Source organism: Phaenicophaeus curvirostris, chromosome Z (assembly GCF_032191515.1).
Source record: "Phaenicophaeus curvirostris isolate KB17595 chromosome Z, BPBGC_Pcur_1.0, whole genome shotgun sequence".
In the NCBI taxonomy this organism is placed as follows: domain Eukaryota; kingdom Metazoa; phylum Chordata; class Aves; order Cuculiformes; family Cuculidae; genus Phaenicophaeus; species Phaenicophaeus curvirostris.
In genome coordinates, this window is record NC_091431.1 from 15,733,001 (window position 1) to 15,751,433 (window position 18,433).

An 18,433-nucleotide genomic window follows, 5' to 3' on the forward strand; every position below is an offset into this window, starting at 1 on the left:
CTCCTCTGGACTCATTCCAAGAACTGCACATCCTTACATTGAGGATTCCAGAACTGGACACAATACTCCAGATGAGGTCTCACAAGAGAGGAATAGAGAGGTAGAATCACCCACCTCGGCCTGCTGCTCATGCTTCTTTTGATGCAGCCCAGGACATAGTTGGCCTTCTGGGCTGTGGGCACACACTGCCGGCTCACGTTGAGCTTCTCTTCGACCAGCACCCCCAAGTCCTTTTCTACAGGGCAGCTCTCAATCACATCATCCCCCATCCTATATTAAAATCAGGGATTGCCTCAACCTAGGTGTAGGACCTTGTACTTGGCCTTGTTGAACTTCATGAAGTTCTCACAGCCCCACTTCTCCAGCCTGTCCAAGTCCCTCTGGATAACGTCCTGTCCTGCTGCTGTAGCAACAGCCCCACTCAGCTTTGTGTCATCTGCAGACTTGCTGAAAGTGCACTCAATCTCTCTGTCAATAATAAGGAAAGCAAAAGATGCAGATACAAACAGAGCAAAATAAAGAATTCATTCTCTATATCCCATCAGCAGGCAGATGTCCAGCTGCTTCCTGAGGAGCAGAGACTCAGCTGAGTTAATGGTTACTTGCAAAGATAAATGCCATAGTCACGAATGTTCCCTCTTCCTCCTCCTTCCCTGAGCTTTCATGGCTGAGCACGGCATCATACAGCACCAGATAACCCCCACGTTCATTCCCAGCCTCCATCTCATTACAGACTCTCTCTTTGGAGCAGGATGGAAGAAACAGGGAAAGCCTCAATGCTGTGCAACAATGATCAGATGCAGCCAAAACACCTATTTGTGGTCAATGCTGGTTTAGCTATAAACGTGAAGCCTAACACCATGCACCTTGCTAGGAGGAAAGGGTTGTCCAGCCAGGCCCATGGACATGAGGAAGTAGGACCATGAAGCTACTGGTGAAGCCACCTCTAAGCTGGAAGCCAAATGACACAAACTAAGGGTCAAGTCATCTTCTCAGAGGGGTCATTTCTCCCTTACTAATTGTAGAAGGGACCTGTCCACTCCCATGCCCAGAGCTCCTCTGTGAATAGTGGGCTGGTGACTGAGTGGGGGCTTGGGTCTCTATCTCATCTATGCCATCCTCAGAGCTGGTTTGGTTCTTCTCAAAACTGTGCTCCTACAGCGATGTTGGCTGGAGGCATAATAGGCACAGGCCAAGCCCCAGCAGAGTGGGAAGAGCTCTGGGTCCCCCTGAGACCAGCAGGGCTAGGGGAGCTCTGCTGGGATGGGTGGGAATGCTTAATTACAAAGTTTAATCTCATGGAAGGAGGAGAAGGTGTATTACTTCTTATCTTTGCTTCTCACCATCCATTTCTATTTTTAATTAGCAATAAATTATTGCCAATTAAATTGAATTAATTAAGTGAAATTAAATTAATTTTCCCCAGGTCATATCTGTGTTGCCTGCCCCAGTAATTGGGAAGTGATTTCCACATCTTTATCTTGAGTCGTGATCTATTCCATCTCATTTCTTCCTCAGCATGAAAAGGAGGGTAAGTGCGAGAGCAGCCGGGTGGGTGCCTGGCAGCCATTCAAGGCCAACCTACCGCACATATTAATGTATTTAATATCTTTGTACCCTGAATACTTAAGATACCTTTTATTTAGGGTGATATCTTAGAATCATAGGATCATACAACAGTTTGAGCTGGAAGGGGCCCCAAACCCACCCAGTTCCACCCCCTGCCATGGGCAGGGACACCTCCTACTGCATCAGGGGTTCCAAGCCCCATCCAACCTGCCCTTGAACACCTCCAGGGATGGGGCAGCCACCACTGCTCTGGGCAACCTGGGCCAGGGCCTCACCACCCTCACAGGAAAACATTTCTCCCCAAGATCTCATCTCAATCTCCCCTCTTTCAGTCAAAACGTATTGCCTTCCTCCTGTCCCTGTACTCCTAGATCAAGAGCCCCTCTCCACATCTCCTGGAGATTCTTTCAGTACTGGAAGCTCCTCTAAGGTTTCTTCAGAGCCTTCTCTTCTCCAGGCTGAAGAACTCCAACTGTCTGAAGCTGGCCTCATAGCAGAGGTGCTCCAGTCCTCGCATCATCTGTGTGACCTCCTCTGGACCCATTCCAACAGTTCCATGACCTTGTTATGTTCGGGTTCCAGAACTGGACACAGAACTCCAGGTGTGGTCTCATCAGAGCAGAACAGAGGGGCAGAATCTCCTCCCTCACCCTGCTGGCCACGTTGCTTTGATTGCAGCCCAGGACATGGTTGGTTTCTGGGCTGCAAGCACATGTTGCCAGCTCATGTTGAGCTTCTCATCCACGATCTGTGTCTGGGTTTTGTTATTTTGGAATCCTGTTTCCTGAAGTGGAAATGGTTTTTGAAAACCTCACTAATCCTCTGGAAAGGAAACTCAACAGTACAACAGATGCCGAGCCCAGCACAGCAAGATCCAGGAACCTTTAACAGGCTGAGTATGTATATGGTAGAAGAAAAACATGCTACTAGGTACTCCCTACTGGGATCAAGAGGCCTCTAGTGAGCAGATGGTGCAGTCCCATACAGCACAGAGGAAGATGGATGGACCTTGGTTTGGACAGGGTGAGATGGAGGGTGGGTTGAAGCCTGTGTGAATCTGCTGTGTAAATCCTGATTTTACTGCTGAATCTCTAAAGCATTTTCTAAAATGCATATCCTGTGCCTGAAAATTGTATTTGCTCTGGCCAACACGCTGCTCGGCACCAGCAAATGCTTCCAATAACACGCATGGCAGGCATGCACAGAAGGTCTGGCTCTGTATTTAAACAGCCGCTCAGGTCAAGGGTGAGTGGTTCCCTTTGAAATTATATTGCTTTATCATAGCTGAACCTGAGCTTAAAGGATTTTTAGAAACTCTTCTCCAACAGTTACTGGTGCTCCAGTATCTCAAACACTTGCACCTTTCAACCTGAATTTTAATCATTTGATATAAATCAGCTCTTGAGTTATTAGATGTAAGCACAGAGGTGGCCCTCAAAAGCATCCAAAAACACAAAGCGTGGCTGAGAAAGGGCAGGTTGGACAGCACAGACACCTGAAACACTGCCTTGTGGAGGAGAAGAGCCCCCTTGCCTATTCACAGCCTGATGCTTCTTTGGTTGTACTGGTCAAACCAAAACATGGACATTTTAATTCCCATTGAGCATGGTTAGACTTCAATATATTTTTTCAATTTCAGAATGGTTAGACTTAAATTTATTCTTCACTGACTCTATGCAAGTCAATGTTAAGGGTTTTAAACTGAAAGAAGGATGGTTGGAGAGGAATTTTCCCCTGTTTGAATGTGTCAGCCTGATTTCAGTCATGTTTCATAAAGACTGGGTGCATCTCGTGATGAGGTGTCCTCTGGCGCTAATATGGCCTCAGAAGGGCAGTTGAGTGCTCAGGACACGGTTTAGTGATGGGTTTGACAATGTTGGGTTTAGAGTTGGGCTTGATGATCTTAAAGGTCTTTTCCAACCTCTATGAAGGTTGGAATGAAGGTGTTGAGGCTCTGGCCCAGGTTGCCAGGGATATTGTGGCTGCCCCATTCCTGGAGGTGTTCAAGGCCAGATTGGATGGGGCTCTGAGCCCCTGATCCAGTACCCCTACCCATGACAGGGGGTTGGAAGTAAATGATCTTTAAGGTTCCTTTGTCCTCAAACCCTTCTATGATTCTATGATTCAATCATTCCATGATTCTATTCTATTACATGATTCTTTTCCCTTTTGTGTGCACATTGTGGGCCCAGCTCCAACTTTTGCAAAGCTTTCTTCAGTGAGATTACCCTTTCCTCACAAAAACTTTCCTGAAATGTTAACCTAAAATCATGACTTATTGCCATTTCTCTTACTTACTTATAAGTTGAAAAAAAAAACCCAGGAAAGAAAGAAGGAATGGAAATATTTTTGTACATAGCTTTTTATATCGCTCTGAGTGGGGTTTGGTCTGTTTACCCATGTATTTTTTTCTCCTCTGTCATGTATTCATGTGCTCTGCTCTTTCCAGTCTTTCCCTTTTTTCATCACACTTGAAATGGAACACAAAGAGGAAGAACCCTGTACATGAGCCACTTAAAAATAATTAATCAGCGTACTTAGTTTTCTAAAAAGATTTCTACAAAACTCTTCCCTTTAAATTAAATGTGTAATGGAAATAGTAATTTTAAATTCTCAATACTGTTTTCATCAGCACTAGGTATTATTTATGCTGTTCTTAAAATACATCTACAACTTATGAGTTTATTGGTCCTTGCTTAGGAATTTGTTGAAGAGCTGGCAAGACAATAAAGTCATTCACTCTCTGTGTCTTATTAGTGAAGGTATAGCCCAATGATGTAGAAATTAAAAATGCTGGGGTTTATATCTGTGTGGCTGAAGTTGATAAAACATTCCCCTAGAATATCTCCTTTCTTTGGTCATGTCTGTTATGTGGATTGTGAACAAACATGATAAGAACTTGCAACCCTGCCTCTTTCCATTGCTCACAGTAAAAGACTTTGTCTGGACTTAGTCTCTTCCAAATAACGACATTATTGTTGGGTTTTTTGTGGGGTTTTACACCTCTCTTACAGTCCTGCACATGCATTTTCCAGGCTTTTCGCCTGAATTGGCTGGAGCCGCAGAGCAAACAGAACCAGCCGTGTTGCTATGGGATGGCCTCTCTCCAACTGCTTCCTGCCTGCCCGAGCGCCCGCAGCGAGCGATGTAGGGTGTCATTAGGTCCCTATTTAACTGTGCGTATGGCTGGGAGGGCATGTTTGTGTTTCGTTTATATAGATATGATTAGCTGTTCTCATTGCTCGTCTGCCGTAACACTGAAAATGTGTCACGCGCTATTACCCAAGCAAATGTAATGCCCCCAAAATAAACATTCCTCACTAGTTTGCGGGCTGTAATTGATGGAAAAACAGGTGTTTCCTATATTCTTTGTGATTGCCTACACATATGGCTTCTCTTATACCACTGCTCAATTACTTTGTAGTGTCGGCTCCTGCAGAAAAAGAAATGGTGTTAACGAAAAAGTGTGGGTTTCAAGAGTGGTTTTGGTCCACAGCCAAATAAAATACAAACAGCGCAGCCCTTTTTAGTATTTAAATAAACTGCAGTGGCTACCACATGCACTTTAGCTATCAAACTGTGTTTCCAGCTACTCTCATTTTGAAAGGCTATGCTCTGACTTAGCAAATTAAGGCTACATGGAACACAAATTCCCATTTGAATGGTGTTAAAGTTCCCAAATTGGACCTTTCAAATAGCATCAATAAAATAACATCCACAACTGTGTAACTGGTTGGTTTTATGCTTTAGAACCCAAAATTTTATCCTGCAGAAGCATTTAGCTCCCAACAGTAGTGTAAGATCTACCGATCTTGCAGTGTCAAAAACTGGTGGATTTTATAATGTGATGCTGGCAGAAATGTCAGATATCAATATTTAGACTGGTTATTAGGAACAAAAATCTTTACTTAAAGAGTTGTGAAGCACTGGAAGAGGCTGCATCCAAAGAAGCATGGCCAGCAGGGGGAGGGTTGCTCAGCCTGGAGAAGAGAAGGCTCTGGGGAGACCTTAGAGCAGCTTCCAGTACTGAAAGGGGCTCCAGGAAAGCTGGGGAGGGGCTTTTGATCAGGAAATGCAGCAACAGGATAAGGAGAATCGTTTTCAGCTGAAAGAGGGGAAATTGAGATGATATTTTTGGGGAAGAAATATTTTGCTGTGAGGGTGGTGAGGCCCTGGCCCAGGTTGCTCAGAGCAGTGGTGGCTGCCCCATCCCTGGAGGTGTTCGAGGCCAGGTTGGATGGGGCTTGGAGCCCCTGATCCAGTGCGAGTTGTCCCTGCATATGGCAGGGTTGGGACTGAATGGGCTTTGAGGTCCCTTCCAACTCAAACGCCTCTCTGATTCTGTGATGACATCAGAGATAAATTTGCTCTAACTTTTCCCTTCTGAATGATTCAAAATTAAATACCATTACATAATACCTTTCTTTGTCATGACTACTCTTTCAAAATAATAATATGATAAAATCATGGCATTGTGCTGAGACTTTTTCACTTTTTTCTGCAGATAAACTTAACTAATTTCCCTGCCTGGGTTTTTCCTTAGGCTCTGCTCCTTTTTTATCTGTGCTCTGTCCTTATTTGCCTGAGGAAGATGGACAATTTCTCCTCTTTTACGAGGTGCACAAAGATGAAGGAATGTGACTTTATTTCTTTACAGCTTTCTGAGTTGCTCTCATTTCAGTGACTGCTTTGTCATCTGATTTGTTGCTGGATTTCATGGTTGTGCTTCCCACCCCGTAACCAATACATTTCTTGGGATACCAGCTGTCATTCAGAGGTGGTAAAGCTCTTGAACTCCTGGGCTTCCCCCACGTGGCAGATTTTTCCTGACTGCATTGTTCCAACTGATGGGATGGGTTTGTGGCCAGCGTGGATGTGCTGAAGCCATGTGGTACCAGCTGGAGCAGAGAGAAATTCTCACCCTGAGACTCCTCCCAGGCCCCTGTTTCCACTAGAGCCCCCTCTCCTCTATCACATCCCACAGAAGTCGGGGGTGAATGGCAAGATAGATCCCACAGCAGTCAAGCAGAGAATTGGTCTCAAAAATATGGACTGCAGCCTCGAATAGTAATTGATAGGTCTAAATGTTTTCATCCTACTAATAAGCAAGGAAATGAAACCTTTTGACAACAAGGAAGAAAAAGACAGTCAAACTCTTGGGCAAGAGAGAGATGAAATGCTGAGCTTGGCTACAATGGGGTTAACTTTTCTTGTAGGGTATGAAAGGACATTTCCAATATCATACTCACCCAGATGTCCTAGAATGAGTTAGTGAACATTAACATGATGTTCTTTGAAATACTCGTGAGCTAACTGTGTTACAGGAAGGCATCTGGAGCACACAGAGGGCAAGATCGGTACTTAGATCTGCTGAAGAAACACGAGGTTTGAGGTAAGACTCCTGCCTCATGGGTTCTGATTTTAAGCTCATTTACACTGCTGTAATATACTTTCTTAATAAAAAATACTGCCCAGATTACTGCCAATTTACACTCTTTTGAGGTCAAAATCAGGACTGAGGGGATTAAGCCACAGCTCTCCTGCCACTGGTGGCTACAATCCTTTGTGGGTTAGGATTTCAGACTCAGTACCACACACCATGCTGATGGACATCCTGCTTATGTGCAAAGAAACATTTTGCTCTTGGTCTACAAGAAGATGCTTCAGCTTGGGAAATGCAAAGGTTCCACTCAGCTACTACACACTGTGAAAAACCCCAGGAGCTGCTTTACTGACAGTTCTGCCCCAGACACAAAGAGGTCCTTAGCAAAGTGCAAGTCTCCTACAATCACCTCTGTCCTGAATATCATGTTACACTGAAGTTATACAATAGAAATAATGTTTTTATAATTGCTCTTGTGTTTGCTTCTGATTTTTTTTTCAAGCTCAACACCATTGTGCATACTAGGGGCTAAATAAGTCCTACTGATAAACAACAAACGTAAATTGTTTATGGAGCATGAAACAATTATCTTTGACTCCACCTGATGCTGCTGAGCAAGCTGTTCCTTTTTATTGTGCTATTATTAGATGGGAATGTAGAGGACCTGACAGCATCCTTCATTAATGGATAGGATAACCAAGTCTGTGCAGCACACAGCTCATAACTCTGTATACAGTCCATCTCACTGAAGTCCTGAACAGACGGATACCCCAATAAATTAGCCCATCTGAACTAATTAATCATTTAGAAAAGGATACTGAGATTTTCAAAACAGGCTTAGGGATGCAGATATTCTAACCACTATTTAAGACTTGGGAATATAAATCATCACATATACATATGGCTTTCTTAATTTCTGTGTGCAGATAATGTTGCTTAACACAAAATATTAAGTTTTGGCCAAATTGCTGTCTCTCTCATGAGAAATGAGGAGTGAGAATCCACTTGTGTTTTGAGTAGAACAATAGTGAGAAAACTGATACAGGGAAAACCTGTGTCATCCAAGAAATTGCTCGGATAGACAAGCATGTTTAAAGGAAGACTTAGAAAGGCTGTGCTAAAAATGGAACAGAGGGATCTTCAAGGCACCTGTCCAGGAAAGTGAAGACAATTCTTGGCAGTGAACACCAAGAAAATCATGCAATGAATAAACACAATAAATTAAAATGAACAGAAAACGTGCATTCTAGTTGCTGGCTTGACTGTGGCAAACCCTGTCCAATCATTTTACCACACTGTGGAAACTGAATACAGGTGAAGACCACGATAGGAATGTAGTATCATTTTATTGCTATTCTACCTTATATTGATATTTACTGGTATTCTATTCATGTTTCTTGTATACTTATTACATTCTCATAGTTTTCCCCCTCCCTTGATCCGTTCAGATTCCTATATTCATTGCCTGTTCTGTTGCAAAAGTTATGATCCCCTCATCCCCATGAGAACCTCTGCAGGACCTCAAAACTGTGCCCATCTCAGCACAATGATGTGTTAGGCTGAGATTTCAGGCACAGAATGCTGGTGTTTTACAATATTTCCAACTCCTCATTGTTTTCTATTTATGTTTCCCACCGGCTTCCTATTTCAGAAGCCAGTGAAGAGTAGGGCAGGCATTCCTGTCACTCTGTAACAGACGGAAAGTGGCATCGAAGCTCAGCTCTGATACTTAAAAGCAACTTACTAAAATTCCCAGTAAGATATTTGTAAGAATCAAGCAGTTAAATACAGTTAACAGTAAACTGAAGCTGACTAAAGGCTGTTTCAGAGGGTGAGGCAAGAGTGTTTAGGGAACACTAGGACATTTTTAGAGGCATTTTCTGGCATGTGAGGAGAGGAAAAGCAATGAAATGCAAGTAGGAAAGCTAAATGACACAGAAAGAGATGAGGATGGAAAGTGAATATGTGGAAATAAATGAACCCTTAACAAATTCCAGTGTTTGCTAAGAAGCGGCAATGTGCAGACCACTGGATGTGATCTAAAAGAGAGAGATAAATTAAAATTTTCTAAACATGAGTAATGGTGCTTCAGGATGGAGATGTTCCTTATGTAATCAGACAGGGAAGCGGTGCCAATTAATGCGGCATACCTACAGTGTGCTGGAAGAACACACATCCATCAGGCATCACCGCGCAGAGGGTCTGGCATAATTAGCTTAATGGAAATAAAACGTCTTATTCGCCCCACTCTGCTCTGGCACTGCAGGCGGGAGGTGGGAGATGGCAAGGTGGGGGATCCCAGTGATGGCAGGTAATGACTGCAAAGGACACAAAGCCAAGTGCTGCATAGCCCTGCACGACCCCATCGCTGGGGGTGAGAACCTTGCTGAGGGACCAAGGGAACGGGGCGCCTACTCCCCCCAACTCTGGGTACAAGGGAATAGGGAACAGGGAATCCTGTTCCCACAGTTCTGTTCTGGGGGGAAAATGGGAACTGTTCCAAGCATCTGAAAGCACCAGGACCACTGTTCTACTGAGCTGCGGTCGCCCCGCATTGTGACCCCTGTTCCAAGGGGATAAGAACCCTCCCAAGCCAAGGCTGCAGGGAGCATCCTTAGGCACTGAGACCCCCGCATCACTGACACTCCATTCTGGAGAGGGGGACAAAATCCTGCTGTGAATGCAGGCACCAGGACCCCTGTCCGCACGACCCCTGTCCTGGAGGGAGTGCAAAGCCCTGCCAAGCTAGGACTGCGGGGAGCCTCTGCGGGCACCGGGACCCCCGTCCACAACACCCCTCAATCCCTGTCCCGCAATCAGGGGGCGACGAACCCCCTGAGCTGCGGCTTGCTGGCACCGGCACCCCCTCCTCCCGCTCCCCACGGGGAGCATCCCTGCCCCACGGGTCCCCCGCCCGTTTTCGCCCACCCTCCCAACCTTTCCCCGGGGAATTACCACCCCCCCCGCCCGCCCCCGCCTCAGGGTCAGGTACCCTTGACGTCAGGATGTCTGTCGTCGTTTGACGCGTAAACACTCATTTCCATTCGGGCTCCGGAGGGTCTGCGCGCCGGCAGGCAGGCAGGGACCCGCGCCGCTCGCTTAGCAACGCGGCTGCATCCCGCGGCTGCATCCCTCCGGGGCTGTATCCCACCCCACGGCTCCATCCCGACCCATCGCCGCATCCCTCGCGGGCTGCATCCCGCCAGCGGCTGCATCCCATCCCGCCGCTGCATCCCGCCCCATCCCGCTCCGCTGCTCCATCCCTCGGGCTGCATCCCGCTCAGCTGCTCCATCCCACTCGGCGGCTGCATCCCGCCCCATCGCCGCATCCCGCCCCATCGCCACATCGGGCTGCTCCGTCCCTCTCGGGCTGCATCCCGCCCCGCTGCTCCATCCCTCTGGGGCTGCTGCATCCCTCTGGGGCTGCTCCATCCCTCTGGGGCTGCTCCATCCCTCTAGGGTTGCATCCCGCCCTGCTGTTCCATCCCTCTCGGGCTGCTCGATCCCTTTAGGGCTGCTCCACCCCTATCGGGCTGCTCCATCCTTCGCGGGCTGCTCCATCCTTCTCGGGCTGCTCCATCCCTCTGGGGCTGCTCCATCCCTCTCGGGCTGCTCCATCCCTCTAGGGCTGCATCCCACCCTGCTGCTCCATCCCTCTGAGGCTGCTCCATCCCTCTAGGGCTGCTCCATCCCTCTAGGGCTGCATCCCACCCTGCTGCTCCATCCCTCTGAGGCTGCTCCATCCCTCTAGGGCTGCTCCATCCCTCTGAGGCTGCTCCATCCCTCTAGGGCTGCCCCATCTCTCTGAGGCTGCTCCATCCCTCTCGGGCTGCCCCATCTCTCTGAGGCTGCTCCATCCCTCTCGGGCTGCCCCATCCCTCTCGGGCTGCCCCATCCCTCTGAGGCTGCCCCATCTCTCTCGGGCTGCTCCATCCCTCTGGGGCTGCTCCATCCCCCGGGGATGGCCGGCCGGAGCGCGGCTCTCGCCCTGCTGGCCGCCTGCTGCCTGGCCGCGCAGCGGCAGTTCCTGAACGAGTGGGCAGCCGAGATCCCGGCCGGTCCCGACGCCGCCAGAGCCGTCGCGGAGGAGATGGGCTACGACCTCGTGGGGCAGGTACGGCGGGCTCGGGGGGACGGGACCCTTTCTTCCCGCTCGCTTTTCCTCGGGGATCCCCGAAAGTTGTGGCGGGCAACCGGGAGAAGCGGCGCCTCCCCCGCGGTGACCGGGGATGGCTCTGTCCGGGGGGACCGGGCAGGGTGGGAAGGGAGCAGGGATGGTGAGAAAGGACCGGACGGGGTGGGAAAGGACCGAGCAGGGGGAGAAGGGGTCGGACAGAGAGGACAGGGAGCGGGCGGAGTGGGAAGGGAGCGGGCAGGGACAGGGCAAGGTGGGAAGAGACTGGGCAGGACTTGGCCGGGAATTGGCAGAGAGCGGGCAGGGACCGAGCTGAGACAGGATAGGGAACAGGCAGGGATGGGGCAGAGGGAACAGGGACACGACTGCCTGTGTCCTGGCTCCCAGGAGGAGTGGGAAGGGACTGGACAAGGACCAGGCAGAGGATCAGACAGGGAACAAGCAGGGACCAGGCAGGGACCAGGCATGGACTGGGCAGGGACCGGACAGGGTGGGAAGGGACTGGACGGGGAACTTGCAGGGAACAGGCAGGGACCAGACAGAGCACCCCCACTCTCTAAAGGGATAGAGCAGGGTCAGGCAGCCACTTTCTCTGAGGAGACCCAGAAAGAACCTGCGCTCTCCCTGAGAGAGAGATGCAGGGTGCACCCTTTGTCCCAGAGGGACCCGGCAGGGTGGGCAGGGGGCACAGATTTTCCCTGAGGGGTCCCTGTCGGTGCTCCTGGCTTTCCCCAGGGAGGCTGGGCAGTAGGGTAGGACACCCCACTCCTCCTAAGGTGACTGGGCAAGGACCAGGCAGAGGGACACTTTGCTCCTTCAGGGAACAGAGCATGGACCAGGCAGGACACCTCGCTCTCAGATGAGACCAGGCAGGGTGGGCAGGGGCTGGTCAGGGCATCCCTGCTCTCCCTGAGGGACCAGGGAGGGTGGGCAGGGAGCAGCCAAGGAGCTCCTGCTCCTCTTGAGGGGCAAGGCAGGGTGGGAAGGGCACCTTGCTCTCCTTGAGGGTCAAGGCAGGGCACCCCTCTGTCCCTGAAGGACCAAGAAGGGCGTCCTGCTCTCCCTAAGGGACATGGCAAGGTGGGAAGGGAACCTCGCTCTCCCCGAGGGACCAGGCAGGGTGGGAAGGGTACCATGTTTTCCCTGATGGTTCAGGCAGGGTAACTAGCTCTCCCTGAGAGACAGGACAGGGCATCCCAGTCTCCTTGAGGGGACCAATCAGGTCACCCTGCTCTCCATGAAGTACCAGGCAGGGCACCTCACTCTTTCCGATGAATGTGGACCGGGGGAAGGCACGGGCAGCCCTGTCTCTGGCTCCATACCACCCATGACCTGGATCCCTGCCATCCCGCTCCCCACATTGCTCCTCTCCAGCAGGCCCTCCTGACGCTTTTTTGGGATGCCGTGACGTCAGCGTTGTCAGGGATGAGTAACTGCTTTTAGGTAACAGCCTCGTCCCACCTCCAGGGCGGGTGTAGGGTCCTGTGCCAAGCACTGCATCTGGCATTGCTGGGATCCCAGATCCTCTGCCACAGAGCTGCTTCCCACCCCATTCCCAGCCCACAGCCCTCCTCTGGGAGCAAACTGAGACTGGAATAGAAGGCACCTCTCCTCAGCAGGGCTGGAAGCTGCAGGCAACTCCTTCCCAGCCTCCTGCCCCACTGAGTTTGTAGGATGGTTGTCCTTATCTCCCAGGCACCATCATGTTCTTCAGGCTCCCAAACCCCAGTATGATCCCACCTCTGTAAGCCAGGTTTGCTCTTCCTGCCTTTGGGGCCAGTGGGTTTGCCCCCACTGATTTCAAACAGCCCCTGCTTGGGAAGAGGGGTATTTAAAGGCAGCGGGATGCACCCAGCTCTCCAGCCGCCATGCAAGGGAAAATGCTGGTCCAGCCTGAACAGACAAACCCTACAGCCACGTTTCTGAGCTTCTTACACCTATTCTGCTGAACCCCAGGAGGAGCAGGTAAAGCTGTGACCGTACATAAAACTTGCCTGCCTAAATGTGTCCATGTCAAGGCACATCTGTGAGTGTCCTGGTCACTGCTGTGTTACTGAGTACCATAGTGGTAATGTCTGCTTCACTTACTTAATAAAATTATTCCCCATTTTTTTCTGGCTGTTCTAAGCACTTGTTACCCAAAAGTGTATTTCAGTTCAGATTAAGATATCTAAAGGCTCCTTTCTTGCTCTTCTCTTTTGTCTTTCAAGCAGAATGAATTGGGTCAGGTTGTGATTGTTGATATTTATTTGCAGCAGGGAAATGTCTCTTGATCATTAAAGCACACCTCTGTCTTACAGATTGGATCACTCAAAAACCACTACCTATTCAGACATAAAAGCCATCCAAGACGGTCGCGAAGAAGTGCCATTCATATCACTAAAAGACTTTCTGATGATGAGCGGGTGAGTGTGACATTTATTCTTTTTCGTGCTCTCTTTGTATTCTCTCTCCTTATCGCTGGCTTTGTAATGAGGCCACAGGCAGGCTTTCCTCATTTTACAAGTCTAATATATTCAGCCATCCATACTCGTGATGAATAAGGTTTTATTATTCTGTCATCAACAGGCAGAATCTGACCCTCTCTTACCATATTTTTTTGCAAGTGCTTTCCAAATTGAGATTTAAGATACACAGTGTTGCAGAAGCTTGGAATTTCAGATGTCAATGTCTTGCTGATGAAAATACAAATGAGTATTCAAAGTAAAAATCCATAAATGCACTAAGTTTAATCAGCTCACGTCTGTGCAATTACCATGGGAATTAGGTTTGATTTAAAGTGACTGCATATCAAAAAAAAAAAACAAAAACAGAAAAGGCTAAGGTTTTGTTGGATTTGCTTCTATGACATGCTAAAATCCCTTCTCAAAGGATCCACTACATGCTCTAGAACTGCAGTCTTGGCATGCTGGGGTCCCACTGCAGCTGGAGAACAGGCTTCTGGGAGAGACGGGGATCTGAAGTGCGATTTGCCAGTGAGGCAGGCTCCCCATTTGACCTCATTTCAGAGAGAAGCGTGTCTGCTTGAAAACATACTGAAAAACTGGGGTGCGTGGCAAATTAAAGGAACGTACCAGAACGCTCTCAGCCCCTCATGAAACCGATTTCTGACAAATTTCAGAACAACAAAATCTGAATTTGCCACCCACATCATTGCAGCAGACATAGTCAAAAGATGAGCAGTTCCAAACATGAAGTAACCTGAGAACCTAAACATGAGAAACAGCAATTTGTCAGACCAGGACAAACCACTTGGGCATGAGTAATTGGCTGAAGGGAGGTTTCAGATGCAAATGTCATCTAGGAGGAAATGTTCAGTGTGTAGCTAGAATTAAAGGAGTGGGTGGGACAGGGTGTTTGGTTTGCCTGTTCTGTTTCAAAACTGTTCGCTTCCATCCATCTCTGCAAAATGTTGGTCTAACAGCTTAAGTTCTCTAGGTGAGATTTTCAAACTCACAGCCTTAGTGTAAATTAGTGTTCCAATTTATACCTATAACAATGATCGAATATTCAATGCCATTATAATATCATCCTCAGGAACAGAGTTTGAGTTGCAGTTCCTCCCTTTTTTGGGCTTACTACATGTAACATGTCTCTCATGCAGGGAAGCACAATCCTGTTTAATATACCAGCCTCTAATGTTGTGGGTAGAATGGAAGCAATTGTGTTACAGAAATTACTGCCAACCATTATTGCAGACCTAGCTCCAAAAAGAGCGCTTCAGAGTGCTGCAGGTGATTTGCTAAATTACCTCAATTTCCCTTTTATTTACCATCTAGTATGCAAATTAACTATGTGAATGAATGAGATGTAATTATGTCATTATGTGAGTGTATAAACACAAAGCAGTCATGTAATGCTGTGCAGTTAAACATGGACCTTTGCTCCAAAGAGCTGCTCTTGCTCAGCAACAGCCTATTTAAAAAGGTTTGAATTCAGTCTTTAAAAAGGGAGAGAAAAGGGAATCCTGCTTTTGTTTGTATAATGCCTTCGTGAATTTTATGGTATGTTAAGTGTGAAAGCTGGGTAAAAACTTGGCTCTAATCTATTTATCTGCTTCCTATAGATCACTCAGTGTCTGTAGTAAAACAGATAAAGACTGTGAATACATTGAAAGAGATACATTTATCTGGTTCCCTAAATTCTTCAAGTGTTTGTGCTGGTTTCCAAATCTACTTTCTCACAAGAGACTTGAATCAAGATTATTTTCACTGCTTTCTTTATCAGCAACTGGGATTTGGCACAGGGCCTTGGGCATTTGTTGTGGATAGATGGTTGGAATCTCACCCCGCTGCCAAGTGACAAACGTTTGGCTCATCTTTCTGACATGTGTGCTTTGTAATTTTGGCTCATTCCCCTCGGAACAGTTGTCCGTATCGAAAAAATAACAAGCATGGAAGCTGTCAGTTGTTAATTACTGTTGGGTGATGAAGAGGCCAAGCTTTGCTGTGGGCAGGGAAGACAGATAATGGTGATTGCTCGAACTTCTGCTGAGCTATGTATGGTCCTGGATATGAACAGGGCAGTTTAAAATACTTATACTGGCATGATTAAGTATGGTTTGTGGGGGTATTAGCACAAAATACACAGCAAAGGGGATAGTATGAGAGAGCTTTCAGTAAATGACCAAGTATAACTTCCACTGTTAAGTCTTTATGTTCCTTTAGTGAACTTTCATTAGACTCTCACTAGAAAAATCAGATTTTATTCAAATCAGTACTTCTTATTGTTGTAATTTCTGAGTCACTCTTACTGTTGTTTCAGGTTAGATGGGGACTTGGGCAGCCTGAGAGTGTGAGATGTCCCTGCCCACTGCAGGGGAGTTGGAACTAGATGATCTTTAAGGTCCTTTCCAACCCAAACTGTTCTATGATTCTATATGGTGGTAGGTGTAATGAACATTAAACCACTGGATGATGGTAGAGAAAAAGAGTGAAATCTCTTCAGATATTTAAAGCAAAAGGTTATATCCAAGGCTTCTTCCGGGTGAGGCTTGTTGCAGGATCTTGGCTAACCTAAGCTGCCTTTGCTTGTCTGGAAACTGGGATGAAAAGCACCAACTTGATCTGTGTCAGAGTGACCATCGAGAAGCTTGATGTGAGCCAGCAATGTGGGCTTATAGCCCAGAAAGCCAACCGTGTCCTGGGCTGCATCCAAAAAGTGGTCCGCAGGGTGAAGGAGGGGATTCTGCCCCTCTGCTCTGCTCTCCTGAGACCTTACCTGGAGTCCTGTGTCCAGCTCTGGGATCCTCAGCATAAGAAGGTCATGGAACTCTTGCAACGAGTTCAAAGGATGCCATAGAGACAATGTGGTGGCTGGAGCACATCTGCTACGAGGATAGGCTAAGAGGGTTGGCGTTATTCAGCCTGGAGAGAAGAAGGCTCCAGGGAGACCTTAGAGCAGCTTCCAGTACTCAAAGGAGTTCCAGGAAAGTTGGGGAGGGGCTTTATACAAGAACTTGTAGTGATAGGACGAGTGGAAATGTCTTTTACTTGGAAAGGGGGATGATTTAGTTTAGATGTTAGGAAGAAATTCTTCTTAATGTGGGTGGTGAGGCCCTGGCCCAGGTTTCCCACAGTAGTCATGACTGCCCCATCCTTGGAGGTGTTCAAATCCAGATTGGATGGGGCTTTGAGCTGCTGATCCATTGGGAGGTGTCCCTGCCTATGGCAGGGGGTAGAACTGGATGAACAGTTCCCCTCTAACCCAAACCACTCCATGATTCTGTGCTTCAATAACATTTTATTACCATTTCCAAAAGGAGCACAGAAGGAGGTATTGGAATCAGGCTTTGATGTGAACTGGGTTCAGTAATGTATTCAAGGAAACAACACGGGGTACACTTAAAAAATGCAGCCTAGTGGCTCAGAGGTTGCTGTGCCCATGCGCAGATGCTGTGCAGCTCATCGTAGTGACGCTTTAGAAAAAAATCCTGGAGTATCTTGGCTTTCAGTTGCCTTAGGCGGAATTATGCCAGCAATTAAGTTAGTCCAATGTTCATAGCTCACTAATTGATCACTCTTCAACACACCCCTGGGAAGGAGATGTGAAGGTCCAGCTGAGCTATGAGTAAAAGCATCATTATGACTGCTAGGCTAAAACCAGGGATAATCCTTCTCCTTTTCCTTTAACTCCCAGTAGATACAGGCAGATGTGAAGATGCAGGTAGGAGAAAGAAGCAGGCTATCATAGAATCATTAGGCTGGAAAAAACCTTTGAGATCATCAAGTCCAGCCATACCTGTCCACTGCTAAATCATATCCCTCAGCACCTCATCTACCCATCTTTCAAATACCTCCAGGGATGAGGACTCCATCACCTCCCTGGGAAGCCTCTGTCAGTACCTTAGAACCTTTATGGTGAAGAAATTTTACCTAACATCCAATCTGAAACTTCCTTGGTGCATTTTAAGACCATTCCCTCTTGTCCTGTCAGGTAGTTGTAGAGAACAATAAGGTCTCCCCTTAGCCTCCTCTCCTCCAGGCTAAACAACCCCTGCTCTTTCAGCTACTCCTTGTAAGACTTGTTCACCAGCTTCGTTGCCCTCCTCTGGACATGCTCCAGGACCTCAATGTCTTTCTTGTAGAGAAGGGCCCAAAACTGAACCCAGGATCCAAAGTGCAGTCTCCTGTGTTTTTCTCTGTTTGCTTTAGGTGTCAAAACTGGGCTGTAAGAAGAAACCCCTTACCCTTTACCCTAAGGAATTCCTGACCTACAGAAGCTTACTTATCCTATTTGCACAAATAATTGCAGGTGTCGTGGGTGGAGCAGCAGTATGAAAAAAAGCGAACTAAGCGTGGCACCATGAGAGACTCCGCAGATAACCTTTTCAATGACCCTATGTGGAATCAGCAGTGGTATCTGGTAAGAATTTTTTATTGTGGAACCAGGGATGGTGAATTTCAGCTGTGTTATTTCACTGGTATCACAGTGGTTGCACCAAAGGGAGTGAATGAAGGGTCCTTCTCATTACCATATGCTATACATATGAGAAATTCTCTGATAACATTTCAGGCAACCTTCTGTTTTCTTTGAAGTGTCAATGCTGTGAAGATTTTAAAAGCCAGTCCTGGCTGCTGCTTAGAGCGAGGATTGATATTAGAAAGCAGTGTAATTGTCCAAAGCTGCCGTAATGATAATTTAAAAACATTTGATGTTGGCATCTGAGAACTCCCTTTTTGTGCCTGAAGCTGGCCATGTATGTATTTATTAAAACTGGCAACATGGAGAGCATGCTCCAGACGGAAACAAAAAAGTATGAGTGCATGTGACAAGCACCTTCGTCCTGTTGTACTTTGATTCAAAGAGAAGAGGGTCTCTACAGCTCGCACAGAATCATAGAACAG

At 47.5% G+C, this 18,433-nt stretch overlaps 1 protein-coding gene across 1 annotated transcript in view; it reads left to right on the top strand.

Annotated features, from left to right (window-relative positions):
* Positions 1 to 10,906: 10,906 nt before the first annotated feature.
* Positions 10,907 to 18,433, top strand: part of PCSK1 (proprotein convertase subtilisin/kexin type 1) — a 35,409-nt gene continuing 27,882 nt past the window's right edge. The window contains exons 1-3 of the mRNA XM_069881072.1: positions 10,907 to 11,066; positions 13,388 to 13,492; positions 17,841 to 17,951. Coding sequence (XP_069737173.1) covers positions 10,914 to 11,066; positions 13,388 to 13,492; positions 17,841 to 17,951 — 369 coding nt within the window. The 5' untranslated portion in view covers positions 10,907 to 10,913. The remainder of the gene's footprint in view (positions 11,067 to 13,387; positions 13,493 to 17,840; positions 17,952 to 18,433) is intronic.